Consider the following 16,534-nt stretch of genomic DNA (forward strand, 5'->3'; position numbering starts at 1 on the left):
AATCCTCTTAAGTTGCGCATTCGGCGGCGGCGGAGCAAGCCTACCAAGTAATAACCCTAACCAGCCCAACACCCTCACCTGGCAGGTACTGTCCCAAACTGGAAAGGTTGTCTGGTTCAAGACAGAAGTCCACCCCCTTTGGACTTGGTGGCCCTCCCTTACCCCTGATATATGTGCCCTGGCGGCGGGTCTCGAGGCTTGGGATATTCCAGAAATTGATGCACCGGCCTCTAAAAGAGTCAGGCCTCCTGACTCAAACTATGAAAATGCTTATAACCAGATCAAATAACTCCCCTTGGTTGACCACCCTACTGTCAACCATCGCCGGGCCCCTATTACTCCTCCTTCTGTTGTTCACCCTTGGGCCCTACGTCATCAATAGACTAGTCCAATTCATCAATGATAGGGTAAGTGCAGTTAAGATTCTGGTCCTTAGGCAAAAATACCAAACCTTAAATGGCGAAGATAACTTTTAATTCCGCTCTAAGATTAGAGCGATCCACAAAAGAAATGGGGGAATGAAGGAAGTGCTTTTTACAAGGGTATAGGGAAAATACAGCCAAAAAGTCAAGTTAAGAAACAAGGGGAACAGAGTCAAACAGGATATCTGTGGTTATGCACCTGGGCCCCGGCCCGAGGCAAAGGGCGGATAGTTCCCAGAAATAGACAAGTCAGTTAAAGTTTCAAGAGTGCCCCTCAGCTGTTTCAAGGACTCCCACTTGACCGAAGTTCACCCCTGGCTTGATTTAAACTAACCAATTACCTTGCTTCTCGCTTCTGTACCCGCGCTTTTTGCTATAAAAAGGACCCAGGAGCTCTACTCGGCGCGCCAGTCTTTCGAAAGACTGAGTCGCCCGGGTACCTGTGTGTTCAATAAACCTCTTGTTTTTGCATCCGAAGCCGTGGTTTCGCTGTTCCTTGGGAGGGTCTCCCTGAACTGACTGACTACCCACTGCGGGAGTCTTTCAATGTTAAGTAAGATATATATGTGATTAAATAGCATATACAAGGGTACTTCAAAAAGTTCTGTGGAAAAATAGAATTAAAAGATAACACGAATCTTTCCATGATACATATGAATCTTTACATATAACATAAGCAATTAAAAATTAAAAATTTAATCAGTCAAATGATTTCTTTGTATAATTCCAAGCAGTTGGTTTAACTGATATTTCACAGATATAACCAATTTTTTTTAAATGTCTTGAAGCACTAATTTGAGCATTGTATAGTCGCTACCATATGACGCAGCTATACCACTGTTGGGAATATACCCAGAGGAATGGAAATCATCAAGTCGAAGGTATACCTGTTCCCCAATGTTCATCGCAGTACTCTTTACAATAGCCAAGAGTTGGAACCAGCCCAAATGTCCATCATCAGATGAGTGGATATGGAAAATGTGGTACATCTACACAATGGAATACTACTCAGCTATAAAAACGAATGAAATACTGCCATTTGCAACAACATGGATGGACCTTGAGAGAATTATATTAAGTGAAACAAGTCAGGCACTGCATAAGTCTTAAATCAAAATTTGTATCTGTTGCTCAATCAAAAATTTTAAAGAGTTTAAGCGCGAGCGTGAATGTATAGTGCTAACAAGAAAATAACTTATGAAATCCACCTGATTTAATCTTATGTATAAAATATGGTAATATTATTTTCTTCACTGATGACTGCCATCATGATGATAAACTATGTGGCTGATCTTCTTATTTGTTACATCTAAGGTTATACGTGGCTCTAGTTCATTCTCTCCTCTTACCTCTTCTCTGTGTACAGTTTGGCTTGGTTGGTCAGTTTTTAAAAACTGAGACCATATGTGAGTGACAAGAGAATTTCCAAGTGGGACGAGCCAAACTGTGGACAGTGGACCCACAGTTTGGACACCTAAACCACTGCAGTTACCTCATGGTTGGCAGGGTAAATGATGTTGGGCAGAAAGATGGTTTCTGCATATACTACACAATAGAAACACCCTCATGGGCCATACATCAAGAAAACTGCTCTTGCCCATCTACACTCTCAGACACATATCTCAGGCTGTTGCTATTAGGACGTTTTCTTCAAGGCTGCTTCATTTTAACCACAGTTCACCTTTAGGATCAGGTGAGAGTTGAGATGCTCCAAGGAGAACAGGAGCTGAGATTAGCTTTGGGTCCTGGGGCACACCAGGGTGACTCTGATTATAAGGACCTAAAAATTCTGTGCCCACAACTCCAAAGTTTCTGAAGAAAGACTAAAATCCATTCTCACCAAAGACTTTTTAGCTCTGAATAATCTTTCTATTCTCTAAATGAATAATAAATAAAATGAATGATTTGTTTAAAGTAGAGCACTTTTCTTTATTCAACCCCTAATGTGTGACTTCTCATTGTCCGCAGAGGAGCCTGATAATCCTATTTACAACATCAATCTCTCCTCCTCCCCCAGCACTCACACCTCATCCTATTTCCTCTTTCTCCCTGCTTCTTTCAGGTATTCAGTGTGGAGAATGCTCTCCTGGTTTCTATGGGAATCCAGGAATTTCAGGCACTCCTTGCCGGCCATGTGCCTGCAACAACAACATAGATGTATCTGATCCAGAGTCCTGCAGCCGGGTAACAGGAGAGTGCCTTAGATGTCTGTACAACACTCAGGGCCCGAACTGCCAGCTCTGCAAACCAGGTCACTTTGGGTCGGCCCTCAATCAGACATGCAGAAGTAAGTCTGCCAAGCTCCCGGGGGGAAATGTGGCTGAGAGGCAGCTCGTAAATGTGGTGTCAGCTCTCCCATGCTCATGTCAGTCAGGCCAATCTCAGCAAGCAAAAATAGCACCCACTGGGTGATAGGCCTGCTGCACTGAACTTGTCAGCGGACACGTGTGCAGTGCCACTTAGGTATTCCCAGACGCAGCTACAATGTACTCACTGGTGTTATTAGTTTGTCTTTTGCAGTTATTGCCTTTAACACCTATCCTGGTGGACTCAAAGCATTGTTTCTCAGACTGTAGTCCCCTGTGCACCTGTGCCAGAATCAGTTAACAATCAGTTAACACACAGATTCCTGGGCTGTACTTCACGCCCGCTGAGTAAGAGTCTCTGGGAGTGAGGCCCAGGAATCTGCGCTATAACAAGCTCGGCAAGTGACTATAATGTATAAATATGAGAATCACTGATGTAGAAGACAATGAAGGTTCGATTCTATGACAAAGAAAGAAGGGGAATAAACTGCTTATTTTTAGGAGATATTTTAACTATTTCAGTTCACCCAAATCAATTTAGAAAAACCATTTTTTAATCATATACATAAATGGAACTTTGGTGAATGGCATGAGGGAAAAGTGAGACTTTTAGTCATCGTAATTGTGAGTTCTTAGAGCACAGTAGTTTAAACCTTGTCAAGTGGCTCTGTGGGGAAATTGAATACAATTGAATGAGCTCAACCTACTTAGATTCTTTGATAAATCCTATTACAAGGTGTTTCTTCTTTGAGACCTTTGGAGAAATAATATATCCTGGTCTGAAAAGCTGTTTGGTTTATTAAGTGCTAGCCTTATCACTGAATTTACTTCTAATGACAGCTTTTTTATCCCAGGATGCTCCTGCCACCCTTCCGGCGTGAGTCCCACTCAGTGTCACCCTGATGAGGGAGCGTGCCTCTGTGACCCTGTCACTGGTGTGTGCCCTTGTCTGCCAAATGTCACAGGCCTGGCCTGTGACCGTTGTGCTGATGGACACTGGAATCTGGTCCCTGGCAGAGGATGTCAGTCATGTGACTGTGACCCCCGGACTTCTCAAAGTAGCCACTGTGACCAGGCAAGATACTTGAAAACTAGTGCACTCAGAGAGAGAACTGACAGTAAGACATGATTTCCAGATGTGTAGGGAATTTTTTTTTATATACTGTTGTTAATTAGTGTTTTTAGACAGGATTGGACTTATACAGGGATAGAGTCAGCATTTATCAAGGGATGAAAACACCAAGAAAAGAGGAGGTCTCAAAGATAAACTTTGCCCAAGTTTTTTCTAGACTTGTCTGTGACAGGAAGCCAGAGTTCATACAGAGCAAAACACAGACGTTGACCTTTCCTTACGCTATTTCATACACTTAAACATAGGGAGGACTCGAGAAATAGAGTGTTCATCAGAAGTGATTATTAATCAGAATAACAGTAAACAGGAGCCTTCAGAACCCCTAATTCCATCTTTAAAAATCAAGTCATTATTCCCTGTGGCTCACCAACTGCTTTGCATTACATACGTGTAAAAGAAAATGTCATCTTTACTTTCAGACCCACGTAGGTTGTTTCTAAAGAATGCAGGCTAATGTTCTGGGAGCAAATTTCAATGCTTTATATACGGTTTACTGCACATAAACCGTATGTTTAGTCAGTAAAACAATGACCAGAGAATTTTTTAATGACTATGACATTATTTATGGAAAAAACTATTTGTTAATATCATGCTTAGTTTTGTGTTTGTTTTGTGTTTTTGTTTTTTGGGTTTTGTGGCTTTTTTGGTTTTTGGCTTAATAAATCTATTCCTTGAAACAATTTTCACCTTAATAGATATGGGAGGGAAATATCTAAAAAGAGTAAAACCATAACAAATTTTAGAAAAGTTTAAACCCACAAGATAGGGATCAGGGCTTACTTGGAATCAAAATGCTAATTTAAGAATCTGGAGTCTTTCCAGTTAGTGAGCGTGACTCATCTCCAATTTCAGCTCCATTTTTCAACTATTATTTGAAGGTCAAATCTTATACAAGTGAACTTTTGAAGGTAGTTCTTATACATAGAATGTATTTTTCCTTCTCTTCTAGTCCCTTCTCTCCAGCCCTCCCTCACCAACCCACACAAATAAACCATACCCTTTTTTAAATAAACTTTAAATTTTACAGTAGATTTATGAAGTGAAGATAGTTCACAGAAAATGTACCCCATGCCCAGTTTCTCCTATGATTAACATCTTACATCGGTTTGATACATTTGTCACAATTGATAAACCAATACTAATACCTTATCATTAATAAACTCTGTAACATATTCAGATTTCCTTAGTTTTTACCTAGTATCCTTTTCTGTTCCAATACCCCATCCAGAACATACTATATTTACTCATCATAGCTCCTTAGGCTCCTCTTGGCTGTGACGATTTTTTCAGACTTTCCTTGTTTTTAATAACCTTGATAGTTTTAAGAAGTATTTTGTAGAATATCCTTCAGTTCAATTCTATCTAATATTTTTCTCATGGTTAGACTAGGGTTACGGGTTTTGAGAGAAGACCAGAGAGATAAAGGGACATTCTCATAGCATTGTACCAAGGATACATATTATTGACAAGACTTATCACTGTTGGTGTAAATCTTTATCACCTAGCTGAAGGAGTATTTGTCAGGTCTCTATATTCTAAAAGTTACTCTTTTTCCTCCTTTCCATACTGTGATCATTGGAAGGAAGTTACCATACACAACCCACACTTAAGGAAGAGAGAGTTATGCTCTACTTCCTTGAGGGCACAGTATCTCCATGAATCATTTGGAATTCTTCTTCACTGGAGATTTGTCTGTTATCCCCTATTTATTCATTTATTCAATCATTTTCCACATCGGTATAGATTCATGGATATTTATACTACATTTTGGTTATAGTCCAACACTACTTTATTTTGTTGTTCAAATTGTTTCGGCTTTGGTCATTGGAAGCTCTTCCAATTGGCTCCTGTGTCCCTTTGACATATCCCAATATTATAGGGTTTTTTAAAGTACCTCCTTACTTTCTGGTACTGTAAAATAGTCCAGGGATCTTATATGTTTATTGCCCCAGTTATAGAATCAGCCATTTCTCCAAGGAGTACTTTTGTTGGAAAATGGTTTTAGAAACCAAGATCTGGGCACTATGCCTATTTTATATGCTCCCCTCCAGTCCCACATCTGAAGCCACCAAACATGAAATAAATTGGTGGCTGTCCACATGACTGCTTGGCTTCCTAATTCATGAGAACTCCTAATGTTCATGACATCACCCTCTGGCATGCTTCTTAGACCTTTGGGGAAGCACATTTGTAGCAGCACTCAACAAAGAATACAGTTCAGTCACAAAGACCAAGGGCAGCCTATGAAGCCAAAAGGCAGGTAGCGTTGGTTTAACCAAAAAGCCACTCGTGACATAGGGACTTTTGGGTATTTGGTCCATAGGAGTTCCCTTGGGAAGGTTGCTTTCTACAATCAGGAAACACTTTCATTGGAGTACAGAGAAAACATGTGGACATTTAGATTCCCAGCTGTTTAAACAACTACTGATAAATGTCTCTATGTCAGCCAGGAGGTGGTCCCTAGTGCATTTCCACAGAGAGATCTAAACGTGCTTCCAATATTTTCATCAACAGTTTAGATGGAGTAGGAGAAACATGCTTCTCAAATTTGCAGATATTGCAAAGCTGTAAGTTAATATAAAGACAGAACAAGAGGCAAGGTATCCGAATAGGCTATCATGTAGGCTGGAAACAAGAAGATGAAATGTTAATAGGGCAAAAGTGAAGTTTTGCAATTGGGATTTTTAAATCCCTTGCATAAATCCAGGGTGGGAGTAATAACTTGGCACCAGCTCTTGTGAAAAACATCTGAGGATTTTCATTGCATGCAGGCTTCAAGTGAACCGGTGGTGTGGCAGGGCTGCCAAAGAGGCGATGCCAGTTCAGGCTGGAGAAGGGAGAGTGCGACACCCAGGTTCAGGGCAGTCATTGTCCCACTGTCAGCTCAACTGGCCAGATGGCTCCAGGAGCATTACTGTTATTTCCGAGCATGATATTTTAAACATTATATTGACAAACTAGTATGTGTCCATAAGATGACAACCACAGTAATGGATAGAAGCATGGTATTCTGTGATGAAGGCTTGAAGGAAATAGGGGTGGTCAGCCTCAAGAATAGAAACAAAGGTGAGTTGAGATGGGCATCTCTAGCTGGGAGGACTGTGAGAGGAAAGAGAGGGCTGCCTGTTTTGTGCAATTCTGTAAGGCAGGGCTCAGAGCAACAGGAACAAGTGAAAAGGAGGCATATTCTTCAGCAGAATGAGGAAGCACTGCCCAACAGTCAAGGACAAGCAGCAACATGACAGGCCTCAGAGGCAACAAGCTCTCCATAATTCCCCGTATCTGAGCAGAAGCCAGTGGGAACTCCAAAGATGGGTAGAAGCTTGATGGATCCAGTCACTTTGTGAATCCAGCTACTTAGTCACTGCAAATATGCTTATGGAGTTGTTGTTTAAGCAGATTTGGTCACGTATAATATAGGATCGTGACAATAGTGATTTGCTTTTATATTTTCACCTGTTAGTTTTCCAACCTCCTCAGTTTTCAGAAAAGCTGGTCAAGAATCCACTTGGGAGGATACTGGGAAGGTTAGCCCTCTCCCCAAAACACATTAAAATAACTGTCATAAAATATTGACAGTACAAAAAGTATTGTGATTTTTTTGAGCAAAGCACTAACCCAGTTGGTAGAAACTACATTGTATATTTCATAATGGAAACTTTATTTGCCAAATTAATTGATGAATGTTAGATCAGGTCTTTGGCCTCTCTTCTGTTATGGGGGAACTCCCATAACTGTAGAGGAAAAACATGTGGCTCATTGCCCAACACGTGTTTTGTTTTCATTTACAACTGTGTATGTTTCCCAGTTTGGGGCCACCAGTCCCTGAACAGCTGGAAGCAGACGGTATATTGAAGAGCCCTAAATCAAAACTCATTAACTCCTAATCCTTGGTATTGTTGGGGGTGTTTGCTAGCCATGGGAATCATCCTTCCTCCGCCTTTGCACAGCTGGATGTTCTAAATCACTGGAGGAGAAAATGTTTTCTACTAAAATGTATTATTTTTTTAGACCATAAAGCTAGTCAACTCTTCACCCACGACTGTTCCCACAGCTTACAGGCCAGTGTCCGTGCAAATTAGGCTATGGTGGAAAACACTGCCGTGAATGCGAGGAAAATTATTATGGTGATCCACTGGGACGATGCATTCGTGAGTATTCCCTGTCTGAAAACACATGAGTAGTCAGCCTGGCCCTACCAAGGGCATGCTGTGAACCAGCTGAATTTTAAATTCTTTTCGTTGGTTGTTGCTTTTAACAATGTGAACTTAGAAAATTCACAAAGTTAAATCCTACTTTTGAAAATGATATTTTTATAGCCCTATAAAAAAGATTACTTTTCTCCTATGTTAAAACCTTTAGCCTATATTAAATTTTAGCCCATATTAAAAATTCCTATATTAAAATTAAAATTCCTCAAAGTCATTATAATGGTACAGACCTCTAAGGTCATGACTTGTAGCCAATTTTCTGCTATTTGGAAGCACATTGAGGAAAAAGAACTACTCTGGATTGAGGTACAGGCTGGGAGATATAGATCATAGGAAATCAGAGAAGAGATGTTTCCTCAAAGTGACCCTCATGACTTGGGGTCTATTGTGTATTCATTTATTCATTTATTCAACAAATATTCATAGAATGCCTACAGGCACTCTAGGTGGCGAACAAGCAAGGCAAAGCCCTATCCTCTTGGAGTCTGTGTTCCAGTGTCTTCCATTCCATGTGTGAGCATTAATTGTAGGATTTAGAGCAGGACTGTTTACTAGAACTTTCTTCAGTGATAAAAATGCTCTACATTCTCTCTGTCCAATGCAGGAGTCACTAGACACATGTAGCTATTGAATACTTGAAATGTGGCTACTAAAACCAAGGAATGGAATTGTTTATTTATTTTATTTAATTTATTTAAATGTACATAGCCACATGTGGTTAGTGGCTAGCATATTGGACAGCACAAATTTAGAGACTTGTGACTCTCCATTTAAAGTCAGCTTCCAAAGGAAGTCAATCCAAAGAAATGTCAGATGTGATAGGCTTATCATCGTGGTCACCCCTACATAGCCATGCATGGTAACTCTTTCGTACTCTCCATTTCTTTATAAATGTCCTCTTGTGGCTAAAAATATTGCCTTCGTTCCCTTACCCCATTCAAACACACAGTCTCAAGGATTTTCTCCAGGCCCCACTTACTCAGTGTTAAGTGAATTGCTACTTTAAAAGAGGGAGGTATTTTGGCTCCTGGAAAATGTCTTAGAGAGCTTCTTTCCCTATGTCCCTGTGACATTTCAGTAATCTTAATTCATAAAAATGCTTTAATCATTTATAGTGAAGCAGTCGAGGAAACTTTGCAAATGGTTAACTCAGGCCACAGACCCAACTAAAGCTCCTGGAGAACAGCAGATAATGCGATGGAATCTTGGCCTCCAGCTGGTGAAGTGACATAATGCTGCCCCCAAGGGGTTCCTGCTGAGGCCTCTAGACCAAAGCCCAATGTGCCAGACAGATGGTATCGAGTTGAGAAGTCTAGTGTGCTAATCAGTTTTATTTGTAATTGTCATTATTTTTACTCAAGCTGTCAAATGCATCTTTAAATCACTTGTTCCTTGCAGTTAGTCCAGAGACACAGCTAGTAATTCTCTAACCTTTTGGAAATTGCAGTAATGTCAGTAGATCTCCCCATTGTCCCTCCTTGGGCTTGATTACAAACCTACACAAATAAAGTGCTGTCTGCTATCAGTTATTTTTATTTTTTTTAACCAAGACAAAATGAATTTAATTTTCCCTTCTTTTTTGAGAATGAACTAGTTCTTCTTAAATAATGGAAGACACCCAGGCTGGGTTTTACTAAAAAAAAGTGTGGTCATGGGACTTCTTAGAGAATCTATGACACACCCAAGTCACTTGGAGGCAGGAACAGCAGCATTACTACTGTGCTGTCCACCATTAAATCCAGGTTTCTCACTCAAACAGATGAACAACCCATATGTGTACACTCACACAATAACAGCAACATCTAATATTTTCCATAAAGAAACCATGAACTGATTTTTTAGTGGAATATAGAGAGGTATGCTGTATTTTAATGACCATTGCACAGATCTCTAAAATTCCACTGGTTTTAAATGTTTACCTTAGAAATGTAAGCTGGGAAGATTCTCAGGAGAAAGGGGAGGGCTTTATTCTTGAGCTAGTCATAAGACTCTGCTCATTCTCTCTTCCTTTTTAGCATGCAACTGCAACAAGGCTGGTACCCAGAAGCCCATCTGTGACCCGGACACAGGCATGTGCCACTGCCGGGAGGGTGTCAGTGGCCAGCAATGTGACCGCTGTGCCCGGGGTCACGGCCAGGAGTTCCCTTCTTGTCTTCGATGTCACTTGTGCTTTGATCAATGGGACCGTACCATTTCTTCCCTCTCCAAAGCAGTGCAAGGGTTAATTAGACTGGCTGCTAACATGGAAGATAAAAGAGAGACCCTGCCTGTCTGTGAGGCAAACTTCAAAGGCCTCCGAGAGAACATGTCTGAAATAGAAAGGATTTTGAAACATCCTGTTTTCTCATCTGAGGAATTCTTAAAAGTCAAGGATTACCATGACTCTGTTAGGTAAGATTTGTGCTCAAGAAATAGATTGCCAAACTCCTGATTTACCTTAACTCCTGCTGAGCTTTAACATCCTCAGCCTTCAATTTCAAAGGTACCTACATAGACTACAGGGAACTGATAATTGTTCAGTTTATAATCAGGCTGGTAATTATGTTTGCCTCTTTCTTACCTAGTTAGGATTACATGTGATTTTCCTAGATGCCATTGATGCTAACAAAAAGACAGTCATTAAGAGGTTAACTGAGAAGCTCAAACCGAGCGGAGCTGAAAGATAAGAAACTGGAAGTTCCTAATACAAATAATATATTTCTTTCAAGGATGCACTCAGGGAAGATTTGCCAAATCTTCTCAAACTTGTCAGTTGTTTAGAAGCCCCTACATTAATGTGAAGTCTTATAGCAAGTATGGTTCTTCCTTCAAAATGCAAAAATCATTTTTATCACATATTAGGCAATCCCTTTTTTCGTGTATCAACCATTTCGTGAAACTTGGTTGGTTGCTCTGGGCCAAGGGTCAGCAAACTGCAGCCCACAAGTCAAATCCAGTACAGCACCTGTTTTTGTCAATGAAATTTCACTGGAACACAGCCACACGCATTTACTCACATATCTAACCTCTGTGGCTGCTCGGCCTCCACCATGGCAGAGTCAAGTCGTTATGACAGATTTTGTGACTCAAGAAGCAAAGTTTGGCAACTTGCTCCAGACAAAAGCAGGATGAATTGGGTATCATTTCTACCCTCACAGAAGCACACAGTCTACGAAGAAACCAAAACAATGTGGTTACATAGCAAAATATCTCCTCTCCTCAATGAAAGGTCCTAGATGAAAGAAGAATTGAAACTACAGAGTTTTATGTTATACATAACACAAGTGCAAATATAAGGCCACTCATTATCGATCGGCAAATACCCCAGAAGTATATGGTAATTGCTTAAAATTACACAAGGAAGAAGCTCCAACCCACCTTAATAGTTCAGAGAAAGAGCCACCCCATCAAAAACGCAGTGACAGGGCCCAGGGAGGTCACATGTCACAAGTCAAGCTGGCAGGCTAGAACAGCCTCGTCTATACCCCTCTCAAGACTTCGCACTGCAGGATTGGGGCCCTGTGTTACCAGATCACCCCACTTTTCAAGAGATGTCAGACATCCAGATTTTTGTGGAAATATGCCCCCTTTCAAATGTAGGCAGCTAACCCAATAGTGCTTATAAAAAGCACTGGAGAGCCCAAAGAAAGCATGTCTGAGGATTAGCTTTGGCCCGTGGACCACAGGTTTGCACTTGTAGACATCAGGAAAATGTCATACAAAGTGGTACCAAGAAAGCAGAATGAGCCAATCCACAGTGGACCTTCTAGACAAGGAGACTGTGAGAGCCGCAAGCTCAGCCTGAGAGGAGAGAGCAAGAGAAGAGGAATCCCAGGCCAGGCCCAAGGTGATGAAAAGCTGTGGCTCCTGAGCCTCTTCAGCCAGAAGACAAGATGCCTGTCCCCTCCTGGTCCACCTGCTGAACTCCTGTTTCTCTTGAATGGCCACCCAGACACCACGTCCTCTCTGAAGCCTTCCCTGGTCTCCTCAGAGAAAGGCTTGTGTTTCCTTCACCATTGCCTCACTGGGGGACTCCATAGGGCAGGGACTGCCTTCTGCTCTGTTGGTGTTCTCCAGACCTGGTGTAGTTATGTAGCAAACATTTGCTGGATAAATTACAGGTCAAAACAGAGTGGAAGGACAAAGAACCCAGAGTATACTGAGCATAAATTCCAAAGTCAAAACACCTGGTTCAAATCCACTTACTAGATGTGTGGCCTTGGGCAAGTTACTTAACTTCTCCAAGCTTCAGTTTCATCCAAAAGGAGGATAAAGTTGGGCACAGTGGGGTGCACCTGTGGTCCTAGCTACTGGGGAGACTGAGGCAGGAAGATTGCTTGAGCCCGGGAGTTCTGATGGAGTGCACTACGCCCATCGGGTGTCTGCAGTAAGTTCCGCATCAATATGGTGACCTCCTGGGAGCAGGGGACCACCAGGTTGCCTAAGGAAGGGTGAACTGGCCCAAATTGGAAATGAAGCCGGTCGAAACTCCTGTGCTGATCAGTAGTGGGATCGTGCCTGTGAATAGCCACTGCACTCCAGCCTGGGCAGCGTGGCAAGACCCCGTCTTCAAAAAAAAAAAAGGAATAAATTCTCTGTTTCATAGGATTCTTTACAAGCCACTTGGCATAGTGTCTGGCCCATAGTAAGTGCTTTAAAATTACCAATTAAAATAATAATAATTATTATTATTTTTATTGTTGTTATTATCCTGACAGTTGGAGCCTGAAGGAAAAGTCTGTAGATTAGAAGGGAGAGTTTGAACAGATCACTTATGCCAAGATAAATTAGTCCCATAAATTCATATTGTAACTTCCCTCAACCAAACCCTTCAAGATTTGCACCCAAGTTCTCCATCATGAGGGACATATCTATTATTCACGTGAACCAACCGTAAGTTCTGAACCAGCAAATTAAAGCAAAACAGAGGTGTTCCCCATTAGAGAAGACAGGGATAGAAAAAGAACACACCCACGGTACACTTGTCAGCAAGGAAACCTCCTTGTCACTCATGGAAATTAAATGTTAAGACCCTGTACTCATATTGCACTAAGAAGAACCTTGCTGAATGCAGATTTATTTTAAAGAAGTGATTTTACTACTGGCTGGGTAAGGGCTTCTGTTTTTATAATGTGTTGAAAGCCGAATGTAGACCAACTCTCTTAGACTGACTTAAATGAACCATGTCTGCATACATGTTTTGAAAGCCAAAGCAAAGGAAGTCAGAAAGAGCATTAACAGTTAAAATGGAAAGATTTAAAAACCTTTACTCTATGAGACCCTTTGTATACCGGTCAAATTTTAAGTGAGTGCAGAAATATTCTGGGAAACTGAATTAAGAGGAAAGAGATGAGTCTTAGACAGAATTATAAACTCTCAAATGAAAAATCGGAGGCTGGGGGAATCTCTTTTAATAGAGGATACCTAATAATGAGGGCAATTTTTTGTGGCATCTTTTTTTCACCAATGTATCAAATGTAATACAAGCTTAAACACATTTACCCTCATTTTCTCCAACAGAAAACAAATCATACAGGTAAATGAACAATTAAAAACAGTGTATGAATTTCAAGATCTGAAAGAAACAATAGGAAGAATAAGGAATGAAGCAGACTTCTTACTTGAAGACTTTCAGGAAGAAATTGATTTGCAATCTAGTGTCCTTAATGCAAGCATCATGGGTAAGAGAAAAAATTCACTTCAACTGTTTCTGCACAAAGTTTGATGAAAGCTACAGTGCAATCCATTAGGGAGTCATCCCATGCTTACCACCATAGTGCCTGAGCACTTTAGAACATGCAAACACACCCATTAAAGGTATTATTTGTACATGGATATTTCAACTTTTTAAACATTGCAGAGACTGGATAGCATTTGTTCAAAATAACAAGTAGAGCTAACAATGTCTGATACTAAACAAATACTAAAATCCAAAGTAATCTTCTAGTGCCAAACCATGTGAGGGGTCTTGAGTAATCACCAACTTAGAAATTCTAATATGACCATAGCAATTGAGATAGATATGTTTCTATGCTTTCGTGTGTATAAGTCACTCCATTTCCAGCAACCATAAATGCAAAGGACATGTGGCAAACAAGAATTAAACACATTTCTCATAAGAACTTCGTAGGGATTGGAGTCTTACTACATATTAGAAGCCCTTAATTCATATTGCATTGTTCTTAAAATGAAATTTGAGCCATACCAAAACAAGATCAACTTGGAGAAAAAGTTGAACTCTAAAGCAGAAATTCAATTAGCTTGTCTCCTGTTTAAGATGACATCCCTGTTATATCTGGAAATAGACAACCAGTCGTTACCAAGAGAGGCGGCACTGAGTTTATTCACACCTAACCCATCTAATTGAGAAGTAAAGGAAAAATATACATGAATCCATGTCAAGATAAAAACATTGGCTTCTTTTCCTTATCCTATGTGTATGCTTCTATTTTTCATTTGATCTTGACATAAAAGAGAAAAAAAAATTGATGGCGATTAGGAATGCCTGACTACCCTAGAGGAATGTCTAAATTTAGTGAAATAAATTCTGGCAAAGATCTATTAATGATGCTTAATAAATGCTGATATAGATTGAATTGTGTCCCCCGAGTTTTATATATTAGAAACTTGGCCCCCACTGTGATGCAGTTAAGAGGGTGGGAAATCCTATTATGGTAATTGAAAGGTGGCACCTTGAAAAGGTGATTAGATTGTAACCCATGCTATAGTGAATGGGTTAAAAATGGTGGTCAGGGGCATGGTTCTGAGGGCTTTAAAAGAAGAGAAGAGTCTCTCTCTTGCTCTTCTCTGCTCTGTCATTTTCACAATGTGATTCACTGCCATCACTGAAGTCACCACCAAGGAAAGACTTCATCAGATGTGTTCCCTGGACTTTAGACTTCCAGCCTCTGAAACTGTAAGCAATAAATTTCATTTCCTTTATAAATAACTCAGTTCCAGGCATTTTGCTATAAGCAACAGAAACAGACTAATTAATACAAATGGCATATAAAGACTAAGGAGTTCACTCTGATTCCTAATCTGGATTAAGGTTCCCACCGAAAGAACTCAAGATCCATCAGAGGTCACCCTAAGCCAGGTAAAATAAAGTAAAACTGCCCCCATGCCAGTCCTCTAGATTTTGCAGTCCAACAGCAGTTACTGAGCTTTTTCACTGTGCTAGGCAGTAGAAATAGGGAGATGTTTATGGCAAGTCTCTGCCCTTGAATTATTCCAGTCTACTGGGGGAAACAGGAACATAAACAACCCCAAACAAAGTTAAGACTATGTTAGAGCATCTTCAAGCTGCTTCAGAAACAGAGTAGCAAGAACTGAATTCTTCCTGGGTTTATTAATTAGGCTTCAGGGAGTAGGTGGCAATTGAATAGGGCTTCACAGGATGGAAATAAATTTGCCAGATAAACAAACGCAGAAAATCATTCCAAGCAATAGGAACATGTTTTTGTTTGCTTGTTTTTCATGATAAAGGAAAAACATGATATATTAAACAGTATGGCAGTGGGTAAGAACCAGGAAAGTTTAAAAGATAAGGTGTGGTTGTCATAGATTATGGTTAGGTAGACAGGAAAAATCAGGATCCTGAGCCACTGGTTCCTAAAATATGGAGTTATTGTTTAAAAGTCTAATATCCTATAATTTACATTAATGTATATTAATATATATATACATATATAAAGTATATATATATATTACTTTCAAAAGTTTGTATTTTAATACAAATATGGAAATATAGAGAGAAATGCTTACAAGCACAGGCTCTAGAGTCTTACTACCTGGGTTCTAATCCTAGCTTCATCTCTTGCTGTCAACGACACCTCAGGCAAATAACTTGCCTCCTCAGAGCCTCAGTTTCCTTATTTGTAAAACGAGGATGATCATATTAATGTGCACTTCATAGTGTTTTGTGACAACTAAGGAAGGAAATTGATGGGAAACATAGGCACATAGGAAGCACTCAGTGAGCTATTGCTAGCTGTCCTTATCAGCTCCAACATCAGGGCCAGCCCACTGCTCATAGCTTGTTTCTGTAAATAAAGTTTCATGGGAACACAACCTCACCAGTTTACTTACATATCATCTGTAGCTGCTTTCACTGTATGATGGCAGAAGTGAGTGGTTGGAACAGAAATGCTATGGCCAACATAGCCTAAAACATTAATTATCTGTCCTTTGTAGAAAAAGATTGTCCAACTCCTGCTCACAGAGATGGTTTATCACATTAGACTTATATAGGTATTTGTAATTAATACATTTGTGGGGCATTTTACAGAATATGTTCAGGTAATCTCACTTAATTTTCACAAATTATTATCACTAATTTACAGTTGAAGAAACAAAATCTAAGAGATTAACTGATTTGCTCAAGGACACAGGCCAGGACTCAACCCATATCTGTGGACTTAAATCTCAGTGCTCTGGATCTATTATATTCATATCCATGATACTATACCTAATCCCTTCCCA

The 16,534-nt window shown here is 40.2% G+C and overlaps 1 protein-coding gene across 1 annotated transcript in view; it reads left to right on the plus strand.

The window, feature by feature from the left end:
* LAMB4 (laminin subunit beta 4) overlaps positions 1 to 16,534 on the plus strand; it is a 98,891-nt gene that overhangs the window by 63,901 nt on the left and 18,456 nt on the right. Inside the window, exons 22-26 of the mRNA XM_063100053.1 lie at positions 2,485 to 2,709; positions 3,583 to 3,803; positions 7,915 to 8,011; positions 10,087 to 10,462; positions 13,571 to 13,731. Of these exons, the coding sequence (XP_062956123.1) occupies positions 2,485 to 2,709; positions 3,583 to 3,803; positions 7,915 to 8,011; positions 10,087 to 10,462; positions 13,571 to 13,731 (1,080 nt within the window). The remainder of the gene's footprint in view (positions 1 to 2,484; positions 2,710 to 3,582; positions 3,804 to 7,914; positions 8,012 to 10,086; positions 10,463 to 13,570; positions 13,732 to 16,534) is intronic.

This window comes from Cynocephalus volans, chromosome 6 (assembly GCF_027409185.1).
Source record: "Cynocephalus volans isolate mCynVol1 chromosome 6, mCynVol1.pri, whole genome shotgun sequence".
Lineage (NCBI taxonomy): Eukaryota > Metazoa > Chordata > Mammalia > Dermoptera > Cynocephalidae > Cynocephalus > Cynocephalus volans.